The following is a 14,064-nucleotide window of genomic DNA, read 5'->3' on the forward strand; positions in this document are numbered from 1 at the left end:
CTTTTGGCATGTCATCAGTTCTGGTGTGCAGTTACTATCCTTCGCTTAGTTTGACGTGTTTTCTGGGCCGTTAAAACCTTTTCCACTGGCCAGATGTGTGGGAAACTGTTTCTGTTGTTCTTTTTTGTTGAGTATTCCCAGCCCGACCAATGTGGTGTGTGTGTGCGCATGCGTGTTCCACTGCATTTGTTGTGGGTGAGCTGTCGTCTGTGGCGTAGTCCGTTCACCGGCTGTCTGTGTGTTGATTGATTGTAGGGTTTAACATGCCGACACTACACAGGCGATGAGGTGCACCGTAGTGGAGGGCTCTGGATTAATTTTGACCACCTGGGGATCTTTAATTGTGTGGCAAAATTTCGAACACACGGGCACTTTTGCTTTTTGCCTACGTCAGAAAACCGGCCACCGCGGCCCGGAAATGAACGCGCAATCCGTGTGTTAACCGCCGCCTTGACGAACGAGTTGTGAGTGCATTAGCACCGGCATTCGGAAGTTTCCGTTTAAGCAGACCTCCTTCGCTGTGCAACATGGCGTGTGTGTGTGCGTGTGTGCCCCTTAAGTGTGCCTCCTGAGCTTTTGTTCGGCATCGTTGCGGCCGGTGACGTAGATCTACGGTCGAGGAAGCACTCCTCAGCAGTGCGACGCCCCGGACGGCCGTGCTGACCTTGGGCTGCCTTCGACACCCCCTTCCCCCTTTGTGTCGAGCCGACGATTGAGCCGCTACTCTCCTCGCTGGTGCCCTGTTCATCAGCACCGATCCCAAGTCCTGGCTTCAGCAATTGCACACTCTGCGGTGCCTTCCGGCTGTATCGTCGGCTCATGCTTGCCTTCCTCCCCTCCATCTCTCAGCGGGGCTACACAGAGCTGCTGGCTCAATGCAGTGCAACGGTGAAATCCACCCCTGCACTTCCGCCCATTATCTGCACCCCTCGAGAACTCTACAGTGACCTGCTCGCACTTTGGAGACTCAATGGTAAGCCTCGTGGCACCCCGATGAGACGCTTACACACAGTGAATGCAAAAAGCCTTTTCACCTCTTTTTGCTCCCCCAGTGATGAACAATGTGGGAAACCCATGAAGATTCCCCCCCCACCCTGTGTACTCTGTGTTGCCTTCCCACCTCTCTTTACTAAGTGTAATATAATAAGTGTACTTAGTGTATTATAATTTAGTGTACATAATGCAATATAACTTGTAGCAGCACTATTAATGTAGCATTGTATACCTAGTGCAACCTAAGTTGACCTCCCATGTATAGTATAATATTAGCTTCCTCACCAAGTGAGTATTGTTTATAGTGTACAGTGTTAAGTGTCATTTGTGTAGCGTGCGTTGTGAATGCAGTGTTTTGGTTTAAGGGCTGTAGCAGAGGCTGGTGGGCACTAGCATTGTTTGGCCTACACTAAGATCATTCTTTTTGGATAAGTATCAAACGGTCAGCTTTCCAACCGCCAGGAGGGCATTTAGGGAGAGAGCAATGTGAGGACCAAACCCCTCCCCTCGTGGCAAGGAGGCACTAGCAACGCTCTCCTCCTTAGTGGGGCGAGGGTGAACCTCGCACACCTCCCTCCTCTCCCTGCGGGGGGACTCGGGACATGCGAGAGGCCACTGGGAAATAGCCCTCGGACGTGCACCACATGGTACGTAAATGCCTTTTGGCCACCTTTGGCCGTTCCGGCATTGGCCGTTGTTCCCCACAAGCATGGATCACGGCACCCACCATGTTGATTTGCACATGCCTTGATTGCATCAGTGCGCAATCTAGGATGTCCGGTGAGTCTCTGGGCACATTCCAAGCCTTTGGAGGGTTGCCCGTGTCTGTGCATCAACGGCTCGCGCAGTCCAAGGTCAGCAGATGAGCGCCGATGCCACCTGGTTGAGCCCAGAGGTTTGTAATGAATAGCGGCCACCATTAGCCCCCTTCCCCTACCTCAGCGAGCGTCGGACGTCGGCGCAAACGCAGGTGGATGCTAACTGCTGCCAAATGGCGGGCTGGGCCCACGCTGACGGATGTATGCCCCAGGGGCTAGGTGCGTAGTGCAGTGTAGTGTTTGTATTGTGGTTGTCCCCATAATGAACCCCTATACTATGAAAGTTACCGCTTCCCCTTGGAGTGATTGACAACGTACAGGCACGACGAGAGCCGTGGCTCGCTCACTCTCAAGCCCGCTGTGGGCAGAGTCCCTAGGCAGTTTGGTGCTGCACGAGAGCAGTGAGACTAATGACGACGTGTTACTTTATTCATTGATGCTAGGAAAGGATGCCCACAACATGCAGTGTTATTTATAGACAAAAGCATCTTCTCCAAAATAAAGAATTTAAAGGCTACAAGGCAGTCAATTGTGGGCCACCCTGATCTGAAATACACCTAAGAGCTCATTACATATCTCATAAAGTTCAGATGTGTTTTCTAGATATACGTCACACAAAGCTCGTATTTTGTTGCGATTTCATATATATAATAATACTTAATAATACTTTATTATTAGCATACATATTCTGGGAGACCCAGGCCTGCAAGGGCCACAGAAGGCAGCGTGCCCATACCAATAGGCCTGCGGGCCCAGCCTGGGTCCCAATGTTCATAGCTATTCACCACAGAGTTGTTGACTACACCAGTGCTGCACTACGCAGTCCGTTGGGCCAAGACTACAAAGACCCCCATTTGGGGTTTCTACTCTTCCCCTTAAAACTTTTCGCCATGGTAGGTTACAGCTTAAGCAGGGGGCCACGGGGTCTGCAGTTCAACCACTTTCATCATAAAGATTACTGAAGGTGCCCTGTTTGGGGCCGAACTCATCAGGATATTTTACCGAAGCTCCCTTTTTCAGATCAGAAATAAATTAATTAATCAGCTGGTCATGGTAATGTTTGTAGTGCTTTTTATCTGTGTAACTTATAGCTGTCCACTTTGCTCCCTGTAAAAATTATTTCTCTTCAAGCACCTTACTTCATTGGATGATAGCAATTTACCTATGTCTACGCACTCCAATGCATTGTTACCCACGTCATAAGTAATGTAGTAGAAGCAGCAATGTATTGAGCACTATTTACATTACTGGACGCAGGTTGGCGAACTAAACAAATGTGGCCTCCCTTTTCCGACACACGCCTGAATGTTTGGAAACGCGGCACGAGTATACGAACATTTTCTTGCAGAGACTGGGGGTAGAAGTTCCTCGTGAGTCCCACCGGAAGAATGATCCTTCGGGGCGGTCGAAACTTCTCTGAAACTTTGACTTGTACCCCGTCCAGATAACATCCTATGCCTGGAAGACAGCAACACAAGAAGCATTCAATCTTCTCTCTCTCAATAAAAAAAAATATGCTGCTAAAGCGAAGCGGCATTATTCAGGAAGTAATGGGAAGAGCTTCTATGTATGGCAAGCAAAGCAACTACATAAGCAAGCAAAAATGATTGCGGCTCCCGTGTGACTCACCTTCCTTTCGAGATGAAGCCATTAATGGGGAACGAAAAACCCCAGGACTGCGTGAGTCTCTCTAAGTTATGCCGTTCTGAAAAGAAGGGAAACGGTATAAAAAGGCGGTATAGTTTCCATAAGTGAGCTGACTGACAAGCAGTGACTGCTTAAACAGCGAATCACCTGACAGTTACCATTGCAGTTTGGCAACGCGAGCCAGCTCAAACGGTACCTGAAGCGTCAATGTTGATACGGAGTCAACGAAACCAAAACGGGAGGGGCTTCTTGCAAAAGCACGGAATGTGCTTTTCCATTATGTACTCATGGCACGTTCCCTTCAGGATTTGTACAGCATTAGGAATTCACCGGGTTCACTTTCAGAGCGACGACACTCGACTGGATTCGACTACAATCCGGTCTGGATCGTGCAGGATTGTTGTTGACAGAATGAAAACAAATCCAGGAATCGCCTCCGGCTATGATCCAAGTCAAGTACGGCCACTTTGCTAACGCCGGTTGTGCTTGTGCCACCGTGTCATGTAGGTTCACGCAGTTTTCAAGAGCGAAAATTTGATAAGGCATTGATTAAGGCCTCGAGCAGTATACAGCAACTATCTGTACACACGCAGCAGGAGGTGCAAGTGTCGAAATGGGTTAGTTGCACTTTATTCTGTTGTAAAATGTTTAAAAAGTGTCCGAAACTCTCAACTTTGGGTGTAATAACGACTGGGTGGCATCTCTAGCGTGTAGGCGTCCTGCGCCACCAAAGAAAGCCCTTCTTGTTACGTAAGCGTGCTTAACGGTTCCTTCACGATTTCAGCCGTGTCCACGGGAGTGTCAGCGGTGCTGTCGTCGTGCCTGTTCATGCTGCTCTTCGCGGCAATGCAAATTTACAAGACTCACCTGGCATCAAGCCAGCCAATGACCATTCTAGGCGGCTTCCTTGGATCTATACTGTTCATTCTCATTCTCACCGTATCCTTACCCTCGTACTTATGCGGCCATAAACATTTTGAGTTAAGCTGCTTGCGCCCGAGCGCAGTAGCAATGGGACGTCATTGTGTGGTTACATACGGCCCATTATTCAACGCTCAATATTCAACGGCCGACTCGTATAAGTTTTTCGTATGTGCCCGTTTGCGTAAAAATGCTCAGTAAGGCAGCAAAATGCGAAACATTTTGAGGGACGCTGTAATTTCGACGAACGAAAATTAATAAATTGAGGAACCCGCAGCGGTGGCTCAGTGGCTAAGGCGTTGCGCTGCTGAGCACGAGGTCGCGGGTTCGTTTCCCGGCCACGGCTGCCGGTTTTTTAATGGAGGCGAAAAAGCAAATACGCCCGTGTGTGCGAGATTTCGGCGCACGTTAAAGATCCCCGGGTGGTCAAAATTAATCCAGAGCCCTCCCCACTACGGCGCGCCTCATCGCCTGCGTTGCGTCGGCGCGTTAAACCCTACAATCAATAAATTGAAGATCATGTGTGGCTGTTTGTAGTCCTTTTAAATGAAATATGGGTGTCTGTATGCTTATTGCAAGTGAACGTGTAAATATCCGGAACTTTTTAAGTGTCCACAAGTTTCATGTTTTAGAGACAGGCTTCATTTTACTTTCGCGAACGTTTTAAATTTTATCGCTGAACGGCAGCATACTTGTTATCATACTTTGCGAAAAAAAAAAAAATCCCTCATGTGGGAAAAGAGCTTGGAGTGTATCCTAGGGTCACAATAAATGTCGCCATCTGCACTCTATTTATAGTGATCATCAAATATTCACTGTGATGGTAAGCCTCAGCACCTGCAGGCAGCTCAGCCACTCAGGTTCAATTGTAATCAAAACATTGCCTCTGCTGGCATCCGCAGCACTTTGATGTCTGCACAAAACTGGGAGGTAACTGTGCGGTTCTGTCGTACCAGGCTTGAAGCAATGGAAACCGAAAGCGATGATTTTTAGGCTGTTCTATGTGATTATCAAGTATTCAAAGTGCTGCCTCAAGATTACTGGGCCATTAAGCATCGATAAAAGCAATAGACACAGAACATAAAAATTTGGTGCGAGTCCTCCTTTTGATTGATTTATTGTAGGGTTTAACGCACCAACACAACGCAGACGATGAGGCGCGCTGCAGTGGAGGGCTTCGGATTAGTTTTGACCACCTGTGGATCTTCATCGTGCGCCGAAATCTCGTGCACACGGGCGTTTTTGCTTTTCGCTTCCATCAGAAAAGCGGCCGCCGCGGCCGGGAAACGAACCCGCGTCCTCGTGCTCAGCAGCGAAATGCCTTAGCCAGAGCCACCACGGCAGGTGCGAGTCCTCCATTTAGGATATGCTACCCACGATTCTGGGGATTTTATTGTGAACCTGTGAGAAATAAAAGGTTCGATATATTAAAATATATAATGTGGAGTACACAGATAAAAAGCCTTCAGGCCCAGGCAACTATATTCAAGCGTGCAGGAACAGCCTTTGCCAAAATATTCTAGGCCACTGCGACCGTGGCTGGAGCAGGCACGCTGCGCTTAGTGCTGTCGGCTGGTATCGCAGGGTGCTTTCACTCTTGATTTCGCAGTGTCGCTAGCGAGACAAGTGCTACATGAAGTGACTTGTGAAACCAAGTGCGCCTTCTCTGAGAAACCTGGAATGCACCGTGCTTATCGCGCCAGTCACACCAAGAAAGCAAGAGCGAAAGTTCCTCTCGCTCTCTTTAGTAAGCGCAGCGCCCGTGCTTGGCCATGCGCCAGCTCCGGCCACTGTCGCTGTGGTCTAGAAAATTTTGACAAAGGCTGCACTTTGTACTTGATTTTTACAGCTTTAGAGCGACATCTCAAGTTCAATATTTTTACGCTCGTTTGCTCGTCTAACCCATAAATTGGTGACCTGTTCCCTTTTTTTTTTTGTTCACTTAAGCCATGCTGGTAGGTGAAGTCGTTGGGGCTGTGGAATGCAGATAAAATAATGCCGCAAATTTTGATTCTAGAAAAGACCAAGAAAATTTGGTATTGCTAGGCAGTTGTTTTCTATTCCGCCTCAGGCCATAAAAGATAGTATGTGGGAAATATTCTGGAACGTGGGTTTTGGAGCCATTTGGGAAGTATTGAGCTCATGAAAAAGAGTTCTTGCGTTATTCTGCATGTGGAAGGATTAAAACAAGCAGTGCTCATGAAAGTTAAAAAGAACTATAAAATGCAAGGGGCTGACTTCCAGTTGGGTCCATTGTGACAAAAGAAAGTGTCTGCAGTGAAAAAGCAGGAAAAAACGTACTAGCAAGTCTAGTAGAAATTAAATCATCAAAGGTCGTTATTCATGTATGAAAAAGCCCTTTTCGTCATGTCTTGTGAGCCCAAAAATTCGTAAAGCTGACTGCACATTTGGCTGCCTTTTCTTTCCTTCGATTTTTTTTTTGTATGTGTATGTGTGTGTAAGAGAGAGAGCACAGAGCAAACACCTTTGAGAGTTCAGCCAATTACAATCCATCCTACTAGTGAATCGCTTAGCATAATGCCAGCACCATGTGCAGAAAAAGCTCTAATGTCCAAGGAAAAGCCAGAACTTCTCCGGCACGTTGTTTCCTTAACATTGTGTGGGTTTCAGGGTGTCTCCAACTTGGAATGTCACTTCTTTGGAAAGAACTTCCAGACGAAGCTGATTCCTGAAGGTAGGTATCCAACCGCCGTATCTTTATCTGCCAGGGCTTTTGAATGGCAAAAGTGACTTATCCACTTTCTATTCTTTGCCAGTGCTCATCTGCTTGCTAGTTTCCATGGCAGCCGCTGGAACTGTGCACAGGGTTTGTGTCACTACCTGGTAAGACCAAACAAGGATTTCTTTGGCTAGTTTATTATAATTTGAGTTGGAAAGTTCTAAGATGCACCTCCCTTGTGTCGCTCCTTATTGCTTAACTTTTCTGTCGTTATCACTAGTAAATAAGTATTGAACAGTTTTTCGTAGCCTTCCAAGGAAGCAAAATCTTTACAACAAGAACTGTCAATACCAGGGGGTTAGTGGGTGTTGGGTTGGACGTGTTGTTGTTACGTACGAGGTAAACGCCACGGATTATGGGCCCAAATTAAGCCTATGTAGTAAACCTTACAGCTGGTAGTTGGTGCTCATGTATGCCATTTCACTGCTTTCTTGCGGTTCTTCATGCTGTTTACCTTGCCTGAGGGGTTTTTGCTTTCACAAGCATGCTCACTTGCCATCAGGTAGGTGTTCTAGGGGATCGTAACGACTCTGTGAAGATTTCACAGTGGTCAACACAGGGTTAGGAGAAACTGTGACGAAACATTTTAGGACAGTGCCGTGGTCTTCGAAGGGGTTTCCGGGAGCAGACAGGGCTTAATAAGGCAACTCACAGGCTCCGCAAGTTAACACCACAGGTGTACCCAAAGTGGTGTTGACAGTGTTCTGATAGGTTACAAGGGATACTGCAACAGCTGTCGCTGTACTTAAATGACCACAGCAGGTGTTGCTATCATTGTGTGGCCGTGTGCGTGCAAGCGTGTTTTCTTGGGGGATGATAATGATGATGGGTACTTATGCACTGACAGTTAACCAATTTTCTCCATGACCCGACATGGTAGCTTAGTTGCTAATGCCTTGTGCTGAGCCCAAGGATGTGGGTTCAATCCCGGCCGTGGCAGCCAGTCTATTTTATTTTATTATTGAGCAAGTTATGAGAATCCCTATGTGTTGAGATTTCATCACATGTTAAGGTTATTTAGGTGGTCGAAATTAATCTGGTGCCCTCCAGTATAATAACAAGCCTCATACCCCAGGTCTAGCTTTATCATATAATCGCACCCCCACCTCTCATTTTCTTTGTTCAATTATCCCCACAAAATCGGAGCTTATTCTAAGCTGGCTACACACATCACCGTAACATTTTGAAGCATGACCTAAATGGCTGTTGTTATAATGTTTGGATTTAACAGCGGCTATTTTAATTGCTTAGAAATTTTTGTCATGCCACTATGGATATTTTATGTTGTTAAATTTTACTGTGTGGGAAAAGCAATGGGTGTGACTTTGTGGGTGAACAAGATGGACGTTGTTCGTGTTAGGCTTGAAAATTTTGCCAGATATGGTAGCGTGGTGCTATTGTGGTATATTTTTTTGGCGTGAGGCAACTAAACGAGGTTAATTGAGAACGAACATTGGCTTTCTTGGTGGAAGTTGTTTGTTCCTGCAAGTGTTTTAAGAGTAATAAATTTTATCAGGAAATTACTCATACTGTACTTTCTAGTTTGCAAGCCGCAACTTTTTTTAAAATTACAGATGGTGCTACTGATGTGTAGAATTCTTAACGAAAAGGCAGTTTGTAGGGGTGTAACTTGCACAAAGGCATGACTTAGGTACGGCATACTTTAAAAAAAATAGGTGTTATGTGGCAGTGTTGCATAGAGGGAAATGCAGTGATGTTAGGGTACTTTCTTGTAAGTTGTTTGTCCTGTGTAACGAATGTCTGATTGGTATAAGCATAGAGACGTTGCCTGAAAGGGATAACCACATGCATAGTAAGCTGTTAAATTGCCTCCGTGTCCTGACCTGTGTGGTCGTTATTCTTTTTTTCCAGCCTCATCTTCTCCCTGGTCGCCCTCTACTACATCTCGCAGATATCTGTCAAAGTTCATGGCACTGGCACTGCGCCGGTGGTTGTCAACTCCTTCCCAAAGGGCAAGAAAGCCAAATAGCTCTGCGCTTGCTACTTACCTGTGCAATAAACTCCTTTTTTTCTACACTCTTTCGACGCTTGCATGCAGCCTCTGGCTTGCCACATTATGGCTGGTGGTGTGATCACTCATTGTCTAGCAAGTATAAGGTGCTTGTGCAGTGATGTGAAGGGAGCTTTTGCGTCAAAGCCATGTCTATTCGGTGGCTTGTTGAGGCAGAAACACTTTGAGTTGTTTCCAAAAGAACCGAGGTGTCGGGTGTTTTTGTAATTCTTGAAGCCTCAGACACCTCTGGCCATCCCAGTCAGAAAGCCACCAAACATGCACCACACCCTTTTTACATCTGGCCCATAGTGTACGTGGAATGCGTTAAAGTTAAAATTGGCTGAAATTACCAAGCAGATACCACTGCGGTAAAAAAAATTATCAGTGCAGTAATATCCCGGGGCGGTGCGGTATCAGGATTTGTGTGCTCATTTGCGTACTACGCTGAGCTCTTGCATACTTTGCCGCAATGTTTGTTGGGAATACTTACTGGAGCACTGGTGATCATTGAAGATCCTTGAAGAAAGGGAGAACAAGATGTTTTTGGTGGGGCCCTTTCTTAACGATTCTTGTTGTAAATATGCTTTGTGGTGAGGCAGGTGACCTTTCTGTACAAGGCAGAGGTATTTTTTCTTTTGCAGTGGGGATGAAAATAGTACATTGAACCTCAATATACCGAGGTCCTACGCGCAGCCGAAAACTAGCTAGATTGCAAATGTTGTTACGTTCAGGTTGACACGTTTCAGCATTATAAATTATATTACAAGTGTTCAAAACACTACTGGCAGTTGTTAGTCACATATGCACGAAATTCCCCAAGAAATTTCATCTGGACTAGTGTTTGTTTCCAGCCTAGCGTGTGTTTCTAGCATTTGTTTCGTTTCTTCTTTAGCTTTGTCCCTGTGTTAATGTTCGCTATTCCCTAGCTAGTAACCAGGCCCCACCCTCATGGCTTACATGGTTAACGTGCCTTTAGCAAAGGGGGTGCATCATGTTTGGAAAAGGCTGGCAATGCTATGGTGATGCTCATACGTATTTTCTTTCTTGCTTGCCCATTTGTAAGTAAACTTATCTCCAGTGGTTGCTTTCCCTTTCTAACTGGCTTGTGGCGCATTCCGCAACTTATGACGCACTTACAGATTCCTGCCAGACGGAAAAGCACTCCTAGCAGGATTGTTATGTGTGCTCACATGGCAGACAGCGCAGAGAGATAACCTGCAGTTTTGCTTGACGGAATACTGTCCACCAGCAACATTTTACAGTGAAACTGTTACCCTACGGTGCATTTTTAATGTCAGCCTCAAAACTCCCAGCGCCCACTATGGGGAGGGAAAGCAAACCAGTGCGGTAGAAAGTTCACAATGGGTTGGTCAGCAAGTGTGTTGATAGGTGTGTTACGGTAGAGTAAGGGGGACGCAAGATTGGTTAAGGTTAATTGAGGGGGCTTAAAATGGTTCAAGATTAAGGTCGGTTAAGGTGGCCTAAGATAGATTGGAGTGGATGTAAAGCGTAAAAACAAGGCATGAGAATGACTTTTTGCGCAGGGTGAAGTAGCAGAACTAGCACACCTCACATTTGCAATTGCTTTGGCTGTTTGATAAACCGCATTTGCTAGTAATCAGATATTTGTGGGGCCTAAGAGGACGCTTACTGCACATGCGCTGTACAAGAAAGGCTCAGCTTAGCAGCTCGTAGTGCCCCAAGAAATAAACAACATACATATGGGGGTAGGCATTTTAGAAGTATATATATATTTATATATATGTTGTTTCTTCAAGTCTCGTGTGTTTTTGTAACTCAGTACAATACAGAAAATTATAGCTCAGTGATTTGCAGCACTACGCGAGTGTTTACGCACTCAGCGGGATCGAATCCCGGGTGTGGGGCTGTTTGTTTTATGATTGGCCAACTGATGGCCTTGTGTCCACATGGCGCCTGTTATGACCCGGTGGGTACTCCAGAGGAGACGGGCACACTCCGAAGGAGCACGAGAAACGCTTCCCAGTTGAGCTTCTCCGGTAGAGTGGATGGCATTCAGCACTGCGTATGCCTCAGCTGGTCCTTCATCACTGCGTGAAACGACATTTGCTCGCTAGAATGGGTGCTGGGTGGTTTATCCCGCCCCGTTTCTGAAGCACTACATGCATGAATAGTGGGAAATGATGATTCCTGAAACAATGCTAATGCGTGATCACAGATAACGTCGTAAGCCATGGACGTGTTGCACGGAACTGAAGCTGGTTTGAACAACTCTCCAAAAATAAACCTCAACAACTACATTCCGACACGTATGCTTGTTGCCAATACTAGTAAAGTGTTAACAGCAGAGCCGAGCGTTCCCGGTATCCGCAGTGGCTTTAGTAAAAAAAAAAAAAAATCTGGCAAAAATTATGAGGAGGGGGAAAATGTCGAGTGCTCGTGAGCACGTGCCTCGCGGCGACCGCCGAGTCCCTGGCTTGTGCAGTGGCTTTAGCAAACAAACAAACAAAAAAATCACCTTTTAACACTGTAACGCTACTACGCATGTAATGCTTGGCATGAGCATGGGCATGAGGAACATGACGATGTCGATGCATATGACGATGACTACTACTACAGTCAAAAGCAACAACGTAAGATGTAAGTAAACAATTTTAAACACATACTCGACTCCTTGCCGCACATAATCTTGGAGGGCCCTTGCGAGAAGCGCCACCCAGACCCACCTTTGTACTAATGCGTGGGGGTGCGTGCTTCAGTGTTCACGTATAAAGAAATCCTGCACCTTCGCTATGGTTCAAACCTTGCGCGACTTAGTGCAAGCTCTGCCAGTTGAGCTGGTGGAAGTCTATAATGCTGAGGATAACTTTGCATTCACCACTCGCCACAAAGAAGATGATGACCTCTTCGATGCATATGACTGCTTTTTCTAGCACCACAAGTAGGCAAGTAGACAACGATACTAAAACTTAACTATGTGTCCAGCAATGCTCACCTTCAACAGCTTTGCCATTCAAGTCTGGTGCCTGAGCGCAAGCTTCCCTGAATTTTTTTCCAAAAGAAAAATTCACATTGACACGCGCATGTGCATATGTATGAGCTTTGAAATTTTGGACATCGTCCAATCACAAGGCATGGCGAATACACGTCCTTTCGCGTAGTTGCGGCCGCGGCAAATTTCGTGTGGTATTTTTTTATGCTGTATAAATTAAGTGCTGCTTTATCGACTAGATAAACGAATAAAGTTGTGTTTATTTGAGCCGTCTATGCAATGCAAACAAAAATAGAAGTTTGACAAATTCATTTCAGTGTAAGGCGGGTTATAGTCAATTATTGTAGCTATACCTAGGATGACTTAAAAAGGATAAAGTGACCCAGTAAAGGGTGTTTAGGGTAAGATAATATTAAAATTAGTTGAACTAGACTACAAGGCTCGTGGGGATTTGAGGGGAATTAGTTTGAGCTAATTGATACGTTAAAGGGGCCATATCATACAAAACACAACTTCTGGTTCATTCGAAAGATTGCCTCATTAGAATAAGCTTCAAATAAGCTTTATAATTCGGAAAAAAGGGAATGGCCACGCGAATAAATAGCTCATTTCCCGCAACAGAACCTATGATGTCATACTGCCCAGCTGTGCGATTGGCTGAGGCCGGCAAAAGCAAACGCAAGTTATGTAGAGCTTATAATCTTGCAGCATGAGCTATTTTCTCTTAAAAGTAATGCATATATTGATTTTATAGAAGTGAGAATGGTGGAATAAATATGGAAGTTATGAAAGAACACGTAAAGATGGAAGTACCAGAGCGCACTGTTGTTGGTACTGCGCACGCTAGGCTTAAATAGCTGCACGTCTTACGCGACCCTGTTTATCGAGTATACCCCGTGTTTCACAAAACGAGTGCTTTCTAGCGAAAAAAAAAAACAAGCCAGGTACAAATACGGTCAAAAACAAAACAAAGAAGGGCAAAGGTCATGATGATGATGATTGCTATTGGTTTCCCCTTTGAAGCGGGGTGATGACATGTCATCTTACCAAAAAGGACTAATATACCAATGTTTTACACTCTTGGTTTAATACTAGCGCTGCTTAGGGCAGGCACAAAAAGCTTATTAGGCACAATATACTTTTTTTTTTTCTGTTACGGGTGGTAACTGTTCGAGGCAATATTCCCCTCTCTGCTTTTCGTCCACCAGCATTCTAATCTTCTTTTCGTCCCCTCGACAGCCTTGAAGTTAACTTCCTCTGTGATACCCTTAAATCCTAGGGCTTCTGGAAGCCAATATTCCCTTCATGTAGATTTGGAAGGATACCCTCACATTCTAACACTACGTGACGCATAGTTTCTGTTTCTTTTCCGCAGATCACGCATACCCCATCATTTTGTGAATACTTCCCCACAAAACTCTTAGTTAGCAGGCAACCTGCTCTAGCCTCAAAAAGCAAAGCACTGCCCTGGGAATTATCGTAGAAGTTTCCCTTTCTGATGTTCAATTTCTCAGTTGCGGTATGGTGGCGCCATCTGGGAGAATTGACGGTAAACAAGGCCTTGTAGTCCTCTGAAAGCCTAGTGCCGCATTCGGGATTGCTTCAAGACCTGTTTTTGTGACATCATCGGAGGCACCCTCAAGAAACAGACGATTTGGCAGGAGAATCAAATTTTAACATACATTGATTAACTCTTAGTGACTAAAGCCTCGTTCGCTGCCGGACAATTGCTGGGAGCACTATGAAGCACCAAATCTTTCGTATAAAACAAACTTGTACTTTGTCTGCATGACCCCTTTAAAGATGGGTTAAGATTAGGGGCCATGAAGACAAAATATCTTCGTTTAATTTGAGAGAACTATGCTTCAGTACCTCACTCAGCCACATTACAGCACGAAAGACGTTTTTTAACTAAAAAAATGCAAGGATTGAAAAGCTTTCAAATTTCATTCTGCAGTGA

The 14,064-nt window shown here is 45.5% G+C and overlaps 3 protein-coding genes across 6 annotated transcripts in view; 1 reads left to right on the forward strand and 2 right to left on the reverse strand.

The window, feature by feature from the left end:
- LOC144169975 (uncharacterized) overlaps positions 1 to 3,823 on the reverse strand; it is a 14,930-nt gene extending 11,107 nt beyond the window's left edge. Inside the window, exons 1-3 of one of the 4 annotated variants that reach the window (XM_077699456.1) lie at positions 3,655 to 3,823; positions 3,441 to 3,516; positions 3,148 to 3,269 (exon numbers count right to left, since the gene is read on the reverse strand). In XM_077699456.1, coding sequence (XP_077555582.1) covers positions 3,148 to 3,269; positions 3,441 to 3,462 — 144 coding nt within the window. In that variant the 5' untranslated portion in view covers positions 3,463 to 3,516; positions 3,655 to 3,823. Of the gene's footprint in view, positions 1 to 3,147; positions 3,270 to 3,440; positions 3,517 to 3,605 lie in introns of all 4 variants that reach the window. The other 3 variants (XM_077699455.1, XM_077699453.1, XM_077699454.1) reach the window with 3 other exon arrangements.
- An 89-nt stretch (positions 3,824 to 3,912) lies between these two features.
- Positions 3,913 to 9,156, forward strand: LOC144169976 (protein KRTCAP2 homolog). The gene is made up of 5 exons (XM_077699457.1): positions 3,913 to 4,075; positions 4,243 to 4,397; positions 7,011 to 7,074; positions 7,157 to 7,223; positions 8,992 to 9,156. Exons 1-5 carry the CDS (start codon positions 4,072 to 4,074, stop codon positions 9,107 to 9,109), a joined length of 408 nt encoding a protein of 135 aa, XP_077555583.1. The 5' UTR covers positions 3,913 to 4,071; the 3' UTR covers positions 9,110 to 9,156.
- Positions 9,157 to 10,594: 1,438 nt separating this feature from the next.
- The window catches only part of LOC144169979 (uncharacterized), a 72,884-nt gene continuing 69,414 nt past the window's right edge, over positions 10,595 to 14,064 (reverse strand). The window contains exon 3 of the mRNA XM_077699460.1: positions 10,595 to 11,202. Coding sequence (XP_077555586.1) covers positions 11,200 to 11,202 — 3 coding nt within the window. The 3' untranslated portion in view covers positions 10,595 to 11,199. The remainder of the gene's footprint in view (positions 11,203 to 14,064) is intronic.

The sequence above is a fragment of the Haemaphysalis longicornis genome, unplaced genomic scaffold (genome assembly GCF_048455015.1).
Source record: "Haemaphysalis longicornis isolate Haplotype H1 unplaced genomic scaffold, Haemaphysalis longicornis Haplotype H1 scaffold_2, whole genome shotgun sequence".
In the NCBI taxonomy this organism is placed as follows: domain Eukaryota; kingdom Metazoa; phylum Arthropoda; class Arachnida; order Ixodida; family Ixodidae; genus Haemaphysalis; species Haemaphysalis longicornis.

Coding starts and splice junctions, on each gene's coding strand:
- LOC144169976 (XM_077699457.1), top strand. Junction 4,398..7,010: donor TGTTCATTCTCATTCTCACC/GTATCCTTACCC, acceptor TGTGGGTTTCAG/GGTGTCTCCAACTTGGAATG. Junction 7,224..8,991: donor AGGGTTTGTGTCACTACCTG/GTAAGACCAAAC, acceptor CTTTTTTTCCAG/CCTCATCTTCTCCCTGGTCG.